At 35.6% G+C, this 21961-nt stretch overlaps 1 protein-coding gene across 1 annotated transcript; it reads right to left on the bottom strand.

Moving 5' to 3' along the window:
* Positions 1–1701: 1701 nt before the first annotated feature.
* On the bottom strand, positions 1702–20565 carry LOC149790233 (neuronal acetylcholine receptor subunit alpha-2-like). Its single transcript, XM_089973182.1, has 7 exons — positions 20514–20565; positions 17553–17698; positions 14151–14195; positions 12503–12612; positions 7444–7674; positions 4308–4624; positions 1702–2954 (listed from the first exon to the last, which is right to left on the bottom strand). The coding sequence occupies exons 1-7, from the start codon at positions 20563–20565 to the stop codon at positions 2509–2511; spliced, it is 1347 nt and encodes a 448-aa protein (XP_089829308.1). The 3' UTR covers positions 1702–2508.
* Positions 20566–21961: the final 1396 nt, after the last annotated feature.

Genomic DNA, 21961 nt, shown 5'->3' with positions numbered 1-21961 from the left:
CTTGATATTTATAATGATAAGTAAAAATGGTTTATCTCATTCCTAGTCCAAGGGATGGAACGCAAACTTGATGACTAATGAATGACGTCATATAACAGCTAAAATTTGTGTCCAACTGAAAGTTTCCCTTGAGATAACGGAAACAGCGATCGAATGATGTCGGTTTCGTAGGTATAGAAGCCCCTTAAATCCATTGAACATAGTCAGGCTCAGCAGGATGTGCAGGATAGCGTGGAAAGTCTTCGTGCGTTATCCAGTAACACTGATATTCTTTGACACCGATACAGGCACGTTTCTTGCTTGTTTATTTAACCTTCTTTTGTCAAGGGAAACAAATGCTACGTTGGCAGTAAATTTCCTAAAACTTTTAACCGGAATAATGAGGCAAGGTTCGCAGATAAATGCGATTTAAAGAAAAAGATGTTAATTACCATTCATACTCGTTTTTAATAGATCTAGCACGTGCAGGATTCATCAAATGTTTGAATGGTGCTGAGTTAGGATTGATTCACGACTTGTACATTTCTTTCTCAAGAGGACTGCATATTTTCTATCATCAGTCTTTCCTTGGTCGTTTACAATTTGACATAATGGAACTTCACTGTATCTATCAACCTAATTTATTGCGGTGTAGCCCTGACAGACAAGGTAAGGTGCCCTTATAGCAGTTATAAGTCTAACATTATGTCTGTGGTACAGCGATTGCATGTACTTGAAAGGTGGGCACAAAATGTAACAAAGAAACCTTTTTCCATGAAGATTATCCAATAACTGCGGGCTTAAGAAGACGACATCCTTGCTGTGCTATGGCAACCTAGCTCCTGCAATTCGGAGATGGACTATCTTTAAATAAAAAGACAATTATGAATACGTCTAAAGAAACAAAAGTTTCAGAAATATATCACGGTAGACGGGTGGGGTGTGAGGATAGGTAGTTTTGTGGTTTTGGGGGAAATATTCGGGACTCTTCTATATGTGACTTTTGCATATATCATCTAAAAATTAAAAGTAAGATAAACATAAAATTCAGCGTTCTCATCAATATTCCTAAATTTTAAGCTTTTAAACTTTCATTCGGAGAATACATTAATGTGGTAGATAACTAGCATGTGTAATCTCCACAACAATCAAATGTTAAACGGTTCTTAGCATATTTAAATGTTGTTTCTTTAACGGAAAGAAAGACATTGGAATGCATTGAAAAATTCAGTGTTTCTAAACTGATGCGATATCGCAATTATTCACATATCAATTGTGCACGTTCTTCCGCTCAGTTTTTGGTGTACCAGATAAAGTGATCAACATATTTTTAATTTTTATTTATCACATTCAGGTGAGTTAACGAACAATCGAACACGCTTCATTTCATGACAACACTTTGATGTGTTTGATCAATTGCATAGTGTTAAGCCTATATTGTTCGTTGCGAGAAGATCCTTGCAAGATGAATTCAGTGATGATGATTAAAATTTTATATGTTAGAATTCAACGATATACATTTAAGCATGCACTTCTAATTTGGGAGAGTTTAAATAGTTATATATTAGTTTGTTGTCAAACTCAGTATATTGGATAAAAGAGACAAAACAATGCAACACTAGTTCTGGAAACTTTATTTCATTTTATCACAGGTAATTGGTGATCACAAAAACACACATACACACACAAACAATCACACTGGGTTCAAATAAAATCATTGTTGTCTTCAATTTGCAATTTGCAATTGTTATCACGTTATATAATCCAGCTACCTTTGTCGGTTAAAACATAGTGATGAAGCCAAAATAAAAGAATAGATTGAACCCGAATCATAAGTGCATCATTGACGGGAAAACAGGTCTTTGACTTTGCTGAAAAATAAAATCGATCTAAACTGCCTTATATTTTTGTTGTTGGACTAAGTGTTTAGGGCAAATAACATGTTAACAGTTATTCTCAAGATTTTCACCTAACAATATTTATAACTTGTGTACTAAAAGACGTGGGAAAATGTAACGGCAAAAATTAACCACAAAATTCGTACAAATCAAACGATAATCTAGCCTGATATAGCCAGTATGTTGAATTATGGATAATCTAGAATATTAGATTTGATGGCTTTGACATTGATGCATCAACTGACGAAAATCTTTAGTCTAACTTTAATGTTGGCTTACTGTTATAAACAAGAAGGGAACACACCTAAATGAATGGGATAACGTTCATTATATGTTTTACAACCGTAGCGAGATACCTTTTCATCCGTACAGCTCGTTGTTATTACTGACAGTCTAGAAACTAAATTTGATGTTCAGTCACACAAGCGAATGAATAAAAGATAAATAAAAAGTTAGTTTCCGTGAGCAAACGTATAAAGGAACTTGCTGACAAACACTGAAAAGGGACAAAGACGAACAAGGTCATGACAACAGCATTTCCGTCGTTGAACGTCGGCCTTCGGAACTTTTAATATGTTTCGAAAATGAAATAAAATCGTGTTGATTAAAGTTTGTTTCAATTGGCACAAATTCAGACGTATTGGTTTTTGTCCCCAAGGGCCATTGTTACCAAAAATGTAAATGTGCAAACAAGCGTCAGGGTAAAGACTGCTCGAAAGCAAAACAGGTCCCATATATTAGCAATCTCCTCCCACGTGTACACTTTCTTTCTTTCGTCAAAAGTAACGGACGTCTCAGCAGCTTGCTTATCTACATCCTCAACGTCTTCCAGTATTAGATTCATTTTCATAGACGGAAACGCTCCACTCGGGACAACTTTATTTCCGGTGGTACTGTTCCCTTTTTGGGATCGTCTCTTACGTCCGTCTCGGCAGATAATATTAGAGATCAACATGGTCAGTTTGTAGAATTTTGATGTTGTATCAACCTTCTCCTTATTGTGAAAGATTCCGAGCAGAAGTACAGTTATGACTGCAGATAGGACGCTGAGGAACATTGTAGTGGCCAGATAGATACCTGACAATTAAAGCAAAACGTATTTTTCTCCGTCTTTTTTCATCTTTTAGCTAAAAAAACGTTTCGACAAATGATAATAATAATAATAATAATAATAATAACGTGAACTTAGTACGGAGCCTAATCTTTAAAAACTACAAATAATTTACAATATTAGGTAACACATAAAAAGACACATAGCAACGAGATTTACCACAACAAACACTATGACAATAATCAAGCAAATAAACATTGTTAAGTATTTAAGTCTGTTTAACAAATGTACATCCGATATACACATTCGGTTTCAAGACCGAACCCCAGGTAAATCAATATCATACCTATGACAGCATAATTTTTCATACTACCTTATGTTCAATAAAATGAACACATTAACCTGACGTCAGTCTACTCTAAAACCCAGAACAATACTGTGTTCCAAGTGTTGTTTAAATGTTAACACTTATCAAACCAGACCGAAATTTACATGGGGCTGACAGCCACGGACCCTCCACCCCACCCCCCCACCCCCGCACCCCCACCCCATTCGGTAAAATATAGAGCCATGCAGAAGTACGAAAACTCTAAAAACTCTAAAAGACACGCATTGGAAAGGATTATAAGAACTAGAAACAGTTCGCTAATCAGTGGTCTTTAATTCTGCCTGAAGTGTGTGGGGTTTTAAAATGAAGTTTTATAACTTAATGCAATCCAGACATCATCAATTATGGCAGCTTGAATATATATATATATATATATATATATATATATATATATATATATATATATATATATATATATATATATATATATATATTGACATTAGTTCATATGTACAGGATACAATCATCATTGCATGTTGTAACTACAAATGCGCCTGTCTGCCACACACAGGTGGTCTCGCTAAAATGAGTCACTTAATAAGCAACGTTCTATGCCATCCAAGACCATAACTCGATAAAATGTACGAGAAAAGGAGAAAATCAAAGTTGTCCTATGTCTTCAGAATATAAAGCTCACTACGAAATTTGGCTGAAAATATATCTTTCCGATGTTATCCTTAAAGTTAGGCTTCATACTAAATGTGGTTTTCAACCCATGAAGCTCTTCAAAAGCAGTTGAGGAGAAAAGAAATTTGTGACATGAAATGACAGGATTTATCGTGTAGATTACTGTAAATCACAGGCGAAACTAGGTCACAGTCTCTACCTATCACGCTCCAGTGGTTAAGTTATTTATTGTGCATTTAGCTTAGTATTTCGGTGATAATTGTCTGAGCAGAACATACGTAATACTACAGGTTTTGAATGCAATCAACTTGTGTCCTACCTATCTCTCTAACTCTATCAATGTGTGATTTTAAGTAACATTTACCTAGGACAGACGCTGTCAATGACGTATGTGGCAATGAATCGGCAATCAAGGTGAGAAGCACGGCTATAGCCAAGATCAATGTCAGAATATAGGACACCTTCTCTCCGGCGTGTATCGGTACAAGGAACACTACGCATGACAGGAAGGATGAGAGAATTATGGGTAGCATATAATTGATGGCGTAGAAGGCTGGTCGACGCTCTAGGATAAATATGAAATCTAGCTGACAGTTGGTCTCAACTAATCCGTCAGGTCTTGTATTTTGCAGATCTTCGTCCTTTAGGCTTGTGCTGACAATGATCCATTCTCCATTAGTCCTGGGAATAAAGAAATCTTCAAATATGCAAGTTCAAATTTCCAACATTCAGAAAGTCACATTCTGGCTGATATATTGTAGACGTTAACATCTATGTGAACATATACATGAATTGATCACGTATACGAGACAAATCTGGTAAATAAACATGATGCGAATGTGATAACATTATCTAACTAATTACTACAACGGAACTAAGCAGTCAAAAGCCGCAAGTAATTGGTCTAGAACAAGACTTTCAATAAAACAAATAAAATACATAATACTTTTTCAATACATATTATATAAAATAAACAATATTTCAAATTTGTTTTATAAAAAAGATTCTCTTAAGAGTCAAAGATTGGATCAGTCGATACCTCATCATAATGATTTTTATCTGAGATTCACCTAAGAAGAAAAAATATGTCGTTTGTCGTATCGCTTCGTATACAACTAGATATAACGAATCCCTAATCTACAAAATAGATGTGTCCTATATATTAGCACGCATGAATGAGGAAAAAAGGAACCTTAAGACAGAAAGCGAATTATTATAATAAATTATTATAAAATGTAGGATAGTAATTTGTTCAGTTTTTAGTATAACCTTTGATTTTTTTGTCGTAGAAGCGATAGAAAAACATCAAGTCACTATATTATTCAATAGAAAACATCAAGTGACTATATTATTCAATAGAAAAACATCAAGTCACTATATTATTCCGATTAGAAAGAACCCATTTACTTCCTGATCAAATATTTTTTTTTAAAAACAGAAATATGTCGGTTGCATTCCTGAAGGGCCTGCTTCAGGGTCCCTTTTCTTCATGATGTCCATTAAGGACGTACCAGATTCATTTAAATACATTATCGCTTTCAACATACTTAACGATTTTGGTTTCAAGGTCAATGTTTAAGCTGTTGTTTTGGTCTAGAAAGGGTAGCAATATATGTATATATGAGCTGTGATTGGCCAGACAAGTGAAGCTGAGTTATCTGTTTATATAAAGAAGTTGAAAAGAACGCAGTAATATCTTCCAGAAAGACATAACCCATTTCATGGACTATTGTATCTACCCGTTAAAGCAGTTGTGTTGTTGGGGATACGTGTATGAAGAACATTATGTTCACATGAAAGTGTTAATATAAGCGATAGATTGATTTGATATATGGGAAGAGAATACATATATTATTTTGAATTGATATGTGTGAAGATATACTGAATGTATCTGACCACCAGGTTGAATTTATCGACATCGGCAAGCTGTGTTCTTAGGTAGATTAGTCCGGCTAAATGAGGCTTTTGTGGAAGGAAGAGTATTTACGGTAGACTGATTTGCCTATAGGTATGCTTACGATAATTGCGTGATTGTCACTCAGTTGGATAGTTTCCTGTGTAGATAACAACAAGGTAATAAGTGCTTACACATGGCCCATTCAATCTAATGTACATTCATCGTTGGTCCAGTCGTCCCCAAATTAGTGATTGTAGCATATTTTTAACACATTTTGTTACACAGATTGGTTCATATCTTTGCGTAGGAAGTTATAATCGTAATATCTCTTTCATACAGATAACTGACAGATTGCCAATAAGGTGTCATGCCTTACCTATCAATTAATGTCTACGATAGTTACCGAGGTCAACCACCCAATCATCACCATTTTAAAAGCAACTATCCTCGATGGCGGATCTTTTCTAACTGGACGTACAAGAAATATGTTCCCTTTAAAAATGAATTCTTGGTCTATAGAAGTCCTTTTACAAAGTTTAACTCCTATTCTCAGGATATGGTTCATATTTTTAATATAAAATAAAAATAATATAAAATCATGATATTAGATTTCTCCATTGTTCCTGAATTAAATAAATCAGAGGTTGAAAGAAACCTGAACTAAGCAAAGTCTACTGCCGGAAGATGAAATCTTTCAGTGCTTCTTTTAAGCTGTGAATAGCTAAACAAGCTTTAAATTCAAGGCAAATTCAAAAATTAACTCTTATATTCTTATTTTACAGTTATTGTTCATTAAATCCTTTACATTAATCGCACGAGATTTGTTTTTGTTGCTGGTTCAAATTGTAATCATATATATATATATATATATATATATATATATATATATATATATATATATATATATATATATATATATATATATATATATATATATAGATCGCCATCCTTTTCATTTACAAACACAACATAATGATTTCTCAGTTTTATTAATTTATCTTGAAGATTATTACTAATGACCAAATGATCCCAAATCTTTTTCATTGTTGATGACAGACTTAGATTCAGGCATCAAATGAAACAGGAATTATTTTGCAATAATATCCGGGAAACACGAAAAAGCAATTCTGCTAAATATAGGTACAAAAAGATACCTTTCTCTCACCATTAGGCGTAACAAACATTGAACATTAAAATCATATTTTCACTTTGTTTTTAAATTTACATTCTAACACAGGAGAGTTTTATTAACCGTGTACACATTCAGTAATTTACCCTGAAACTAATTGTTTCACATTTCACAAAATAGTGTAGTTATTTTATTTACACAGCTACGTCATTTCCGCACATATATCACTGGGAGGTAATCTCTGCTCTAATTTTAGTTAGGTTGACACTTTTGTACTAAAAAATTAGAGAATTAGACATCAGAAACCTCAACAAATATGTCCAAATGCAAAGAAATTAATACCATCTATCAAATAATGCTACAATGTGTTAAACAATCGTTCATAATAATTCATGTTGATTTAAAACTCGTTTCGCCATTAATTTCATATCTTTCTTATCTATAAAACACTATGGTAAGGTCTCATTTATCTACCTGTAGTCTTCGGTATCAATAGTAGAGGAAAGATGGTCCAGTTCTAGCTGGTCTTTGGTCATACTCCATGACGTCAGTTCAATTACACACCGTTGCCTGTCAAATGGATAGTAGGTGACGTCTATCTCACAGTGTGTAGTGTATAGACCCGGTGGTTCCCATACAACGTTTCCGGTGGATGTCACAATGAGTTGCAGATTGTCGTCATTGATAACTCCTATGTCCGCCAACCTTTAACAGTCAAGAAAGAGGTGATATTTTTAAAACCGGATAACGTCCTTCATAGAAATGAAAAGGTTGAAATATTGCCAAATAGAAACGTCTGACCCAGTCAAAAACATTGAGTTAGTTGCATGCGCGTGGGTAAAAGAATGTATAGCTAACCTAAGGGTTATAGTTTGATATGCCTTGTCTTCAACTTGGAATCTCACTCAGGCGTACTACATGGTTCTGTTCAAGGACCCTGTCAGTTTATGTTAATGATAATTTGGTGAAAGCTCAACCTTGTAGTAATATTCATATTTGACAACGTTTTTAACTTTTCAACTGCATACACAAACAATAGAGAAAGCTAACATGAAGCTTTCATCCTCACGCTAAGGACTTCATCAGCAGACTGATTTAAACTCATTTAACAGTCAGTAGAGATTAAATACGTCAGCTGATGACGTCCTTAGTGTGAGGACGAAAGCTTCAGGCTAGCTTGAAAAGTTACACGAATTGTCAGATATTATATTAATGATATTGCTGACAATCTGCTATCACTTATAAGTCTATCTTCTGACAATCTGGTATCACTTATACCTCTAATTGTTGATAATCTGGTATCACTTGTATGTCTGAATGCAGACAATCGGGTATCACTTGTATGTCTATTTGCAGACAATCTGGTATCAATTGTATGTATATTTCCAGACAATTTGGTAACACGTACATGTCCATTTGCAGAGAGTCTGGTATCACTTGTATGTCTCTTTGCAGACAATCTGGTATCACTTGTATGTCTATTTGCGGACAATCTGGTATCATGTACATGTATATTTGCATACAGCCTGGTATCACTTGTATGACTATTTCTGACAGTCTTGTATCACTTGTATGTCTATTTCAAGACTGTCTTGTATCACTTGTATGTCTATTTGCAGACAATCAGGTAATACTGAGGATAATCTGATATCACGTATAGGTCTATCTGGTGACAATATGTTATCACGTATAAGTCTATCTGATGACAATATGTTATCACGTATAAGTCTATATGCAGACAATATGGTTTCGCTTATGAGTCTGTTTGCTGACAATCTGGTTCCACGAATATGTCTATTTGCAATTACTGAGGACAATCTGATATCACCTTTAGGTCTATTTGGTGACAATCTGATATCACTTATTTGTCTATCTGCAGACAATCAGTAATACCTGAGGACAATATGATAGAACTTATAGGTCTATTTGGTGACAATATGTTATCACTTATAGGTTTATCTGGTGACAATCTGTTATCACTTATAAGTCTATCTGGTGACAATCTGTTATCACATATAGCCTCTATGCAGACAGTCTGGTATCAAGTGAATGTCTATTTGCAGACAATCTCCTATTACGTACATGTATATTTGAAGACAATCAGATAGCACTTATTTCTCTATTTGCAGACAATTAGGTATAACTGAGGACAATCTGATACAACTTACATGTCTATTTGGTGACAATCTGTTGACACTTATAAGTCTATATGCAGACAATCTGGTATCACTTGTATATCTGTTTGCAGACAATCTGGCATCATGTACATGTCTATCTGCATACAGCCTGGTATCACTTGTATGTCTATTTGCAGACAGTCTTGAATCACTTGTATGTCTATTTGCAGACAGTCAGGTATAACTGAGGACAATCTTATATCACTTATAGGTCTAATTGGTGACAATATCTTATCACGTATAGGTCTATCTGGTGAAAATCTGTTATTACTTATAGGTCTATCTGGTGACAATCTGTTACCACTTATAAGTCTCTAAGCAGACCATATCGTATGGCTTATGAGTCTGCTGACAATCTGGTTCAACATATACGTCTATTTCCAATAACTGAGGACAATCTGATATCACATTTAGGTCTATTTGGTGACAATCAGATATCACGTATTTGTCTATTTGCAGACAATCAGGTAGAACTGAGGACAATCTGATATCACATATAGGTGTATTTCGTGACAATCTGTTATCACTTATAGGTTTATCTGGTGACAATCTGTTATCACATATAAGTCTATCTGGTGACAATCTGTTATCGCTTATAAGTCTATATGCAGATAATATGGTATCGCTTATGAGTCTGTTTGCTGACAATCTGGTTCCACGTATACGTCTATTTGCAATAACTGAGGACACTCTGATATCACATTTAGGTCTATTTGGTGACAATCTGATATCACTTATTTGTCTATCTGCAGACAATCAGGTATAACTGAGGACAATCTGATATCACTTATAAGTCTATCTGGTGACAATCTGTTATCACATATAAGTATATATGCAGACAATCTTTATCATCTGTATGTCTGTTTGCAGACAATCTTGTATCACTTGTGTATATTGGCACACAATCTGGTATCACGTGTATGTCTATTTGCAGACAATCTGGTATCACTTGTATCTCTATTTGCAGACAATCTAGTATCACGTACATGTATATTTGTAGACAATCTGATATCACTTATTTCTCTATTTGCAGACAATCAGGTATAACTGAGGACAATCTGATAGCACTTATAGGTCTATTTTGTGACAATCTGTTGACACTTATAAGTCTTTATCCAGACAATCTGGTATCACTTGTATATCTGTTTGCAGACCATCTGGTATCACTTGTATGTCTATTGGCAGACAATCTGTTATCACTTATATGTCTATTTGCAGACAATCTGGTATCACTTTAATGTCTATGTGCAGACAATCTGGTATCACGTACATGTCTTTGTAGACAATCTGATATCACTGATTTCTCTATTTGAAGACAATCACGAATAACTGAGGACAATATGTTATGACTTATAAGTCTATCTGGTGACAATCTGTTATCACTTAGAAGCCTTAATGCAGACAATCTGATATCGCTTATGCGTCTGTTTGCTGACAAGCTGGTTCCACGTATACGTCTATTTGCAATCAATCTGATATCAATGATATGTCACAAACGCAACGCTTGTCTGTCCATTTGACATTTATATTTGTGTTCCCTTCTGTGAATAAAATATTTGAAACTAACTAAATTACAATAAACTCTATGCCTGTCTCATAAGAGTTTTTTGGGGGATGCGATAGGGTGAATAACGAGAATGACCGAATAATAACATCGAATTCAGGAAGAGATAAATCAATGACATAATCAACCGCCTAATGTCTCCCAGACTTTGCTGAGTTTCCCTTTCTACCCCAGTAAATTCCCTTTGAAATGGTATGGTGTTTCCCGGCAACCACTGTAAATTTCCAGTGATAGTGTTTGACTGTAACCACTGTAAATGCCCAGTGATAGTGTTTGAGTGTAACCACTGGCTCCTAAGCAGAGTAAACATGTAAATTATACGTTGACTTAAATACTACTAAAACACTCTGCAACGTAGTTCATTGCGATTGTAATCATACATGTAATGCCATTGTTGAAATAAATATTTACAAAACAAAATATAATATAAAAATAGAATAAATCAACAGGAAATCATTTTCAAAGATTCTCTTCAAGTATGTAAATGACGACCAAGGTAAATGGAGCGAAAAGAATGTACAATGGGCGATGTTGTCGATAAATCTGACACGTGCTTCACTGTTGTAACCAGACAACCTATTAACCCATTAATTGTTGTTTCAGTGTGTTATTATGAAGACAAACAGAGTCGTGTTGACAATTTACTTGACACAAGGTCACCAAGTCATCCACGAATTGCTTGAATTCTTGTCACAAGCATAAGACGCCTCTGCACTTCAGACCAAGTGCATTGTCCTAGTTTAAAGCTACGAAAAGTATTCGTACGCATCAGCAATATTTCTGGTTCTATTGAGGTTTATTTATTTTGTCTAGTGCTTTCGGCAATTTTCCATGTGCAATGAGAACAAAATGTATTTCCTAAGAAGCGAACACTGCAACCGACCCAACACGCGTTGGAAAACGAACCGGTACTCCTGAGCAAGAGTCCAGCAAGCCTACCAAAGAGCTACCGCACTACAATGTATCGCCAACGACATCATCAAAATGCATTCAATGATAAGGATATATACCACTGGGTTCATCGTCTAAATAGTTATTTAATTAAAGCAATTTTATTTTGAAGTAGTTTATCCTTAAGAATTAAAACACAAACCATTTCCTTTAAAATCAGATCTCTCTGTTCTGATTTGAGGATTAAGATCTCGACAACGGAATTGAAATGCTGACACCGGACGACAGTCTATAACGTACGATTTTTCGTGCGTGTTATTTGTTCTAAGGCACTGTGTCTAACTGGGAAAGTCATCGCTGATTGAAAACCATTTGAATGGAACAAGAAATCAGTCACGTTTAAATCGCAAGGCAGAAGTTGCGTTGACGAGATATCCGCCATTTCGGGGACTTCTTCAGCTATCGTCCTTTAATTAATGTGTCTATGTGTCTATAATATGTCTTGGTAAGTATAGTGTAAGGAAGGGATATATATATGTGTGTGTGTGTGTGTGTGTGTGTGTGTGTGTAATAAATGACTACGAACAGTGCAAAACTAGTATCTAACTAGCCTAAACGCACTGTTCGTAGTCAGTTTATTACATTTATCTTAATCAATCCCTGACAAACGTGATCGCTTGCTGGATCCAGTGCACTTGAAAGGATGTTATTCGCCATATGATTTGTATTCTTTGAATATATAAACAGACTTAATTCCAAACCTTTTATATCATTTAGGCTCAAAAAAGACTATATAAAGAAGAAGTTTTTTCTGTAGTATCTTTCAAAAGAAAAGTCAGTAAAGTACTTGGGTAAGAATCAATGAATGAGCACCACTTTCGTAATAGCTGTAATAACATACGAGTTATCGATAATGACTTCAGGTTTCCAAACTTCATTCGGCCCAACGTGCATCTCTTGAATGTTACCATAAGAAGACGGCAGCCATGTCAATCTACCGTCATTCCATTTCTGTAATACACGGAGAGAAAAAAATTATGAGGTAAATTAAAGATCTTCCCAAGTGTCCAATGCACGTTTTCCAAACAATTCTTAATTACGTGATCAATAGTTTAATATTTTTTTCATTTAACACCTCGTATTGGATAGATATATCGTATCGCTGTGGACTCTGGGAGAGATATTGATGTAAGAAGATTTAATTACCACTTCTGCCACCAGTTTGAGAATAAAACGAATATACAAAGTAGAGCCACTTCAACAGCATAGCGGTAATAGAAAATGATAGTCAACGAAACATATACCGAGAATGGGTAAATAGTTAGTAACCCAATCATTACACTGGGTTAACTCTGTTTGGTAGAATAGCATCGCTAATACAACTTTTTTTAATCTGGTCATAAAATGACAACTTGCGAAAAACTTTGATAACTGTAGCAAACTTAAATTAAGTTACAATTTCTACGATCTTTTTCTCTTGAATGACTTTCAAAACTGGATAGACCTTGCGTTATTGACGAGATCGTTTCATTTCATAGTGCGAAATTTACTGTCATATTACATCATCAACGTTTCTGAAAATCTGAATCAATATCTTCTATGTAGGCGATTACCTGATTATTCGCACAAAACATATAAACAGTAACCTAATTCTCCTTCCCAGTTCAAAGTAACATAACACATGAAAAAAGAAGAAAAAGTCTCGACTTGCTGGATCTGAACTTGATTTGTCCTTAAAGCGAGGTGGCCGTTACCACTCGACTACTTATGTGTCTAAGAATAACTACGAATTTTATGGTTATAATGTAATCCATGTCTATTAATTGCTTGGGAATCATGATGATGTCGTTCACTCCAGCGAAATATCAAGATATTTTTCTATCATAAAATCGATTATTTCACGGCCTAGATTAATATCGATAACAATAACAGTTACGTTGTTGTTTTCGGTCAAACGACATTTCTCACTACAAGATAGGTTATATTTTGGCGGCCATTATAAATTGTGGAGAAAGAACCCGGGAAAACGCAGGTAAGGACCACCAACCCACGGGAAGTTACTGGCAATCTTTCACACATACCTACATTGGCTAAGCCCGAGATTCGAACCCACGCGGAAAAGAGGTGAGATTGCAGTGGTCGGTAAAGGCGAGCGCTTTAGACTGCCCGGCCCACCGGGGCCCCAATAATAGATATACTCCTGAGAAGGCTATTTCAGATTTAGAGACAAAACATTCTTAAGATCTCACTGTAATTACAACTTATTTATATTTCGTATAGAATCACCCGCACACACCAGGGATCCATGTGAGTGGTCCAGACAATATTCCCCTCTGGGACATGGATAACCTCTGTAAATCTTTTGCTGATTTTTGGACTTTGCAGTTCAGGCGAAGATCATGTTACGAATTGACGGACACACGCACGGAAGTACAAATAAGAAAGTATCACAATATTCCCATAAAACGTTCAAATACATACAATTTAAAAGTGCTTTACTTTTAAACAGTAAATCGACGGTAGATTGTGATAAATAAAAAGAATCTTACCAGCGTGAACCAGCCTGTTACAATTAAGGACTGTTGTGCGGTATTCTGAAAATAAGAGATAATATATGTGAACAGATTTTAGTATTCTTCAATATCAAGACAATGTGTATATGCATATAATCGCTAACTCTATCACCCCCATTATACTATCTACATGTGACAGCGTAACCCTATCACCCCCATTATACTATCTACATGTGACAGCGTAACCCTATCACCTCCATTATACTATCTAGAGGTGACAGCGTAACCCTATCACCCCAATTATAATATCTACTGGTGACAACGTAACCCTATCACTCCCCATTATAATATCTACTGGTAACAGCGTAATCCTATCACCCTCATTATACTATCTACAGGTGACAGCGCAACCACATCACCCCCATTATACTATCCACAGGTGACAGCGTAACACTATCACCACCATTATAATATCTACTGGTGACAGCGTAACCCTATCACCCCCATTATACTATCTAGAGGTGACAGCGTAACCACATCACCCCCATTATCCTATCTACAGGTGACAGCGTAACCCTATCACCCCCATTATAATATCTACTGGTGACAGCGTAACCCTATCACCCCCATTATACTATCTACAGGTGACAGCGTAACACTATCACCCCCATTATACTATCTACAGGTGAAAGAGTAACCACATCACCCTCATTATACTATCTACAGGTGACAGCGTAACACTATCACCACCGTAACAATATCAACTGGTGACAGCGTAACCCTATCACCACCATGTTACTATCTACTGGTGACAGCATAACCCTATCACCACCATTATACTATCTACAGGTGACAACGTAACCCAATCACCCCCATTATAATATCTACTGGTGACAGCGTAACCCTATCACCCCCATTATACTATCTACTGGTGACAGCGTAACACTATTACCTCCGTTATACTATATACTGGTGACAGCGTAACCCTGTCACCACCATTTACTACCTACTGGTGACAGCGTAACCCTATCACCCCCATTATTCTATCTACTGGTGACAGCGTAACCTTATCACCACCATTATACTATCAACAGGTGACAACGTAACCACATCACCCCCATTATACTATCGACTGGTGACAGCGTAACCCTATCACCACCATTATAGTATCTAGAGGTTACAGACTAATCATATCACCCCCATTATAGTATCTAGAGGTTACAGATTAATCATATCACCCCCATTATAGTATCTAGAGGTTACAGATTAATCATATCACCCCCATTATAGTATCTAGAGGTTACAGATTAATCATATCACCCCCATTATAGTATCTAGAGGTTACAGATTAACCACATCACCCCCATTATACTATCGACTGGTGACAGCGTAACCCTATCACCACCATTATACTATCTAGAGGTTACAGATTAATCATATCACCCCCATTATAGTATCTAGAGGTTACAGATTAATCATATCACCCCCATTATAGTATCTAGAGGTTACAGCGTAACCCTATCACCACCATTATAGTATCTAGAGGTTACAGATTAATCATATCACCCCCATTATAGTATCTAGAGGTTACAGATTAATCATATCACCCCCATTATAGTATCTACTGGTGAATGTAATTAACGCCTACCTACAACTGTAAGTACTAAGAATGAGCTTGGCGTTTTTCCTACTGTTAAAGAAGACAAAACATAAAGGAAATATTTCACGAGTATCTATTTTCGCGGTTTTACAAAAAAGTCACATACTTGACCGATCTTAAATTCATCAGATGGGAGACATTTCCACAGACGAAGCAACATCGGTCGTGAGTTTGAATTTGTGTTTTATAGCACCTACAAATTCTACGTAAAATGGTTCACTATGCAAATAATACAGTTACGATAACTGAATCTAACTTTTTAAAACGTAGTGTATTCAATAAATCCGTAGCCCTCTTGATTGTGCCCAAATTCTTAGAATACATTTGAAAATGTATCATCTCGATAAATCCGGCCCTCTCCCCCTAACTCCATATTTACTGGAGTTGATTGTCATCCAGAGCTGAGGATATTTAATTTTAGATTTCGATTTAACCACAAACTAATTAATTAGATCTGTCAAACAATTGGATAGATTTCGTCTTCACACATCAGTATGAATATCGTCTAGTAAAAGCTCCATTATTTTCTGTCACCTCTCCCTCCACAACCTCCCTCACTGTTTCATTCGAAACTGTTTACCTTTGTAAGCCTAATCAGTCAACAAAACCTTATTCTTGGTTCTAAATTCATACCAAAAAGCATAATATTTACTAGTTCCTAAACCTACTTTTGATAGCATTTATTTAATAATGGTATGATATACCATCGTAAATGATTAAATACGTCATCGTTATGTGATTTTTATTTAACTGGCTACCGGTATCCAATTAATTCTACCATGTATATTTACACAAAAGGCACATGATGTTCCTAGGTTCGGTGGGGTTTGCATTACAAATAAGAAAGCGTGCTATAGTAATAAAAACTATATACTTACAATGATGTGCGTTTCATAAAAAGAGTGTTTAACATGTCAGTTTTTAGCAAAGATACGGTAAGAAAGTAATACAATAGGATTATTTATTGAAAATATAACATGGCCTTGAGCTTTTTAATTTAATGTATTTTGCTGTAAATCTACTATAAATACGATATCAACTAAAATACAAGCGATATCTTTGAGGACTTTACAACTGAATATTTACTACTTCTAACAAAAATCCAAGGTGTGCATATAAAGGCACAATATTCGCGGTTCAAACATACCTTTTTATACAAATTGAATATTTGCTGGAAGCAGGAGACAAAAACACGTTATATTATATTTATGCTTAACTCGTAACCGCAAAGTACCCGTCCTGCCTCAATTACGAAAAGAACTACTGTGAAGAATGCTCAAATTACAGTGTGATAAACGATACTAAACTGGAAGACGTATTCGTATACCAGTTGTGGTAGAAATGTGTCCACAGCACACAGATGCCCCACCATGGTACCTAAGCGCAGGGGAAATGCTGTAGCTCAGAGGGTAGTGCGTCAGACTCGTAATCAAAGATCCGGGGTCCGGTATCCTTCCAGGCTTGCCCGGATCGGTAGCTTCACTGTGATTTTGAAAGGACATTTAACTCCTATTTCCTTGAAATGATAAAGCCAATAATGTGTTAAAAGTGCCGTTAAAACCAACAACAAAGACAATCTAAGCGCAAAATTTAACCAAGGGTGTGACGGACGAACAGATAAAAAAACGACGGAAGGATTCATTGACGTACGGATAGAAATAGGAGAAATTATCATCTTTATCTCAGTTGTCGTGGTGTATTAAAAGTAAAGTGATCAGCGCACATGCCTCCCCCCCCCCCACCGCCTTCAGTAATTAATTAATCCTATTCATACTTACCAACGAATCAATGGTAAAAAGGCTGAAGCCTGCCTTGACGTTGACCGTTCCATTCGGTCGTACAGCGGGATCATACGTGGCATCAAACAGCTCTATAGTACGAAGGTTCTCTGCATCTGTGGCAAAGGATGCTTCCGCATTTTGGACTGAAATATTAAATTATGGGACTGACCTTTTTGTGTACAAAACATGAATGAGTGAATCGGCATTAAAACAGTAAATTGTGAGGACGAATGATTACCTCTGTATTCATTATGCAATTTCGGCCCTCTCTAAATCTAAAAGATTTTGCTGAGAACAATATTTTGAACAAAAACTTTGGGCAACATTCCAAGAAATAATAATTATAAACTTTAAATTAGTAAGTTATTCTTCCCAAACATATGCATCTTTTTCTTTTTTCTCGTAATTTCTACAAACTTCAGCAATGTATCATATTTCCCAATGTCGATGGAAGAAACAACACATCTGTGATATATATATATATATATATATATATATATATATATATATATATATATATATATATATATATATATATATATATATATATATATATATATGTGTGTGTGTGTGTGTGTGTGTGTGTGTGTGTGTGTGTGTGTGAAGAAAACTAAATAATCGAACTACTTAATGGTTAGAGAGTTACAACTCATTCCAAGCAGGCTTCAAACCCTTACCGCAAGCGAAGGTACCTTTCGCACCCTTAAACACAAGGCCATGTGCTCATCAGCCATAAAGGAAGGAACAAGGTCCATGGAAAGGGTTCGAGATGCACGAGAGTACGCTCGCTAAGGGTACGCACTCCCACTGTACTTATATCTAGAAATTCAATTAATACACACATATATTATAATTGATACCTATTTACGAACCAGAGAGAAAAGCGAATTTCCCTGGATCCCACATTAAATGTTCGGATGCATGATTACATAAAAGAAATATTAGATAATAATATAATCAAAGATGTAAGAGTTGTAATTGCCGCCTAGGTCTAAATACAAATCTATTGGATTTCTGCATATAGGCGAGTCTTAAATTCCGATGCCAAGCCAATGAGTTCCATTGAACCTAGAGTCCTTACTTGCTATATATTTAAAATGGTGTTCGCAAACAATTCTCTTCATCTAATTTTTCTTTGCTACCGTTTATGCGATATGATGTTATAGCTGTGAGTCCAGACAACAAGCACTACAGGTGGGATCGAGTAAACGTTGTCCCTGTGGATTTGGGAAGATAGTCTTTTTAAGATTCCTACGCATGGCTTTCATTACAGTCTGATATGTACACTGTCGTAGAGCGGTCCATTAGGGAGCATTAAATATAGTTAAAAAAATAAAAAAAATAAAAAAAATAAATAAATATAGTTCCTATCATTGACCAGATTAGACCAAGCTGTATCGTTTCACTCTTCAAGTAAACATGCATTTGTCCAAAACCAGGCTACAAAATAGGCCTTTTGCTATACATTATTATTCTTCTTCCTAATAGTTCTACATTGGAACCAGTAAAAGTGGCAATCATAAAGATAAAACAAATATAGGCATAATATGTTATTTGATTAGATGTTGTTTTCCCCTTATAATAATAAGAAGAAGAAGAAGAAGATAGTCATCATCAAGAACAACAACAATAATAATAATAATAATAATAATAATAATTATTATTATTATTATTATTATTATTATTATACGAATCTGTTCACAATTACTGAACCTTGCTGAAACAGTTCCAGGCTATGGAGAATTTGAATTTTCAAGTGTAAAACTTTCAGCGTATTTTGAAAATTTACTTCTATAGCATACTTTGGTTTTTACCATTTTCATGTTCTTTTGTTTCTTCTTTCATGTATTGTGATGCCTGATCCATTTAATAGCTTCACTGGATGAAGTTAGCAGGACTCAAAAGTGGCAAAGACAAAAATGCAGGCGGAGGATTATTGAAACTAAAACCTCCAAAATACCATGATGTTATCAAGCAAGCAGAACTCTTCCACTTTACTGTAAATAGACCAGACAACAAGACCAAACCGTTAACAGAGAAATTTGTCACTAAGATTACGACACTAACGAAACACTGCATGAAATATGCGCAAATATTATTACGGATCTTTCTGAGTGATCCAGTGATAGCACTTTCCGCTATGGTGTGTACTTTTTTATTTCTATGTGTGTGTGTGTGTGTGTTACTTGTACTTGTTTCGCTTACCTATGCATGTTACAATCGCCAAAAGAAACACTCTTGCAATCATCTTAGTATTCTGTTGATAATAGACGCCGCTATTCTAACAAAGAGGTTAGTTTTATCTGAACCCAGCCTGTAAACTACGGTAAAGTGCTAAGGTAGGTTAAATCATGTTGCAATATAATTGATCTGGTTAACGGACGTTTATTTATAAGTTACAAGACTGGCGTCTTTTGGTGCACATCATTGCTCGTTAAATATGAACATCATTGCTCATTAAACAGCAGGGAATGGGTCACTGGATCCGTTCAAAAGTTAGACCAAGTCTGCTAGGTCAGTTGATTGTAACCTAAAGTTATCCACCATAGGTAAAATGTCATTTAGCCTTTAAATGAATTAAAATCAATTAGTAACCGCGAAAATCATTTATATATGACGTACTGATAATGCGCACCTGGGTGCAAACATATGGATTTGCCAAAGCGTCTTTTTGAAACTGACAGGTATCATACCATATTTCTGCCAATGCTTTAAAATGGCTTAAATTAGGTGATTATATCCTTCCGTTCGTCCGATCGTCTTTGTGTTTTTAATGTCGTGCAACTCCTCCAATAGGGTTGAAGACAAACTCTCAAGGTCATGGAATATGATTATTGCTGTATGCATATGTACAGAATGATTCCAGAACTTTGATTCAGCCACAGTCGGAGAGGATAGGTGAAAGAACGTGGTTTTATCAACACATCAGATGCGGGGTGGAGTGTTAGAATGAGGTACCTAAGTCTACCTCTGATGGGTAAGGGGAACACAGTTGTGGCATGTGAGTCATAACTTAAAAGCCACTGAGATCCTCGTGCAAGATCAATATATACCTTTACTTGGCTTGAAAATACAAATTGAAATATGCAACCGTCATTGGCTAATCAGTCCGTTTTTAGCCCCAGGCAATTAGCGACGGGACATAATAAGTTAACTATTGAGATTACCACCCAATAATCAAATGTACATTTACTGATCACAGCAAGAAAACGTTATACATGCAAGTGACATTAGCCCCAGAGTTCATACCTACCACAAATAACTTTGTCTCATTGTCTCTGTCATACCTTTGAAACTATGAAGAGCCTAAACTTTTAACACACACACACACACACACGCAGGCACACACACACACACACACACACACACACACACACACACACACATGCATTACTTCGTATGCGCTCACCTTATTCGTATACGTTTCAGATCTGTACCATCTATAAGGAATTTAGACCATTCTTGGCTTTATTGGTAGTAGAAGTTATTACAGGTGTGTTCATTGCTATACTCAGCACTGCTGTACTAATTCAACTTCCAATAAAAACCTGTGGAATCACCACGTTATTCAAATTTCAATGGATTCAACATTATTGATGCTCTTGATCAGACCTATAGTTCTCAAGATAGAGCCATCCTTGATGCAGGCTTCAATATTTACAACACCATATGAGCCGCGGTATAAATTAGGCTTTGTCCTTAAATCCATTTAATTTAATCAGGCTTAATCAACGACTGCAGTTTTTTATATTTGTTGTCATATTAATTATCATTTATTAACAGAAAGATTTACGGTTACCAGGATTATAACAATTTGCAACCGACATTCTGTACTTCCATATTGGCAGTCTTTTATCGCACAACGTTATCAAATATGATGTACATCCCCGTCAGGCTCTTTCGGTCTGTTGGGAGCGAGGTTAGCGCGTTTTCCAGTCAGATTGATATTGTTTTTATATCCATTAAACCTAATACATGCGTCGTATATGTTTATTAACCTTGAGGAGAACAAATGTTACCTTTGGGACAAATTGCATAAAACTTTTATCAGAATAATGAGTCAAGGTTCGCAGATTAATGAGACTTGAAACGAAGCTTTAATGCCATTTCATATTGGTTCTTAACATATGCAGCATGTCAAAGATTCATCACTGTGTTCAATCATCCTGAGTTAAGATTTATTCTATACTTGTAAATTTCTGTCTTAAGAGAAGTGCATTGTTTCTTTCAGCTATCATTTCTTTACCATGTTCATGCGATACATTGGAGGTCCGTATATTTGTCATAACAATGGCACGATCTCTTTAACTGGATCTAACTATAAACAAGATTTATTGTGTTGTATCCCTGACCGACGAAATAAAGACAAAGAAGTTATACGTATAACACTATGTATGTGGTACCAA

The sequence above is a fragment of the Sinohyriopsis cumingii genome, chromosome 10 (genome assembly GCF_028554795.1).
Source record: "Sinohyriopsis cumingii isolate HCF-2022 chromosome 10, ASM2855479v2, whole genome shotgun sequence".
NCBI lineage: Eukaryota > Metazoa > Mollusca > Bivalvia > Unionida > Unionidae > Sinohyriopsis > Sinohyriopsis cumingii.
The sequence above is the reverse complement of the archived record's forward strand: the minus strand, read 5'-3'. Positions and strand labels throughout refer to the sequence as shown.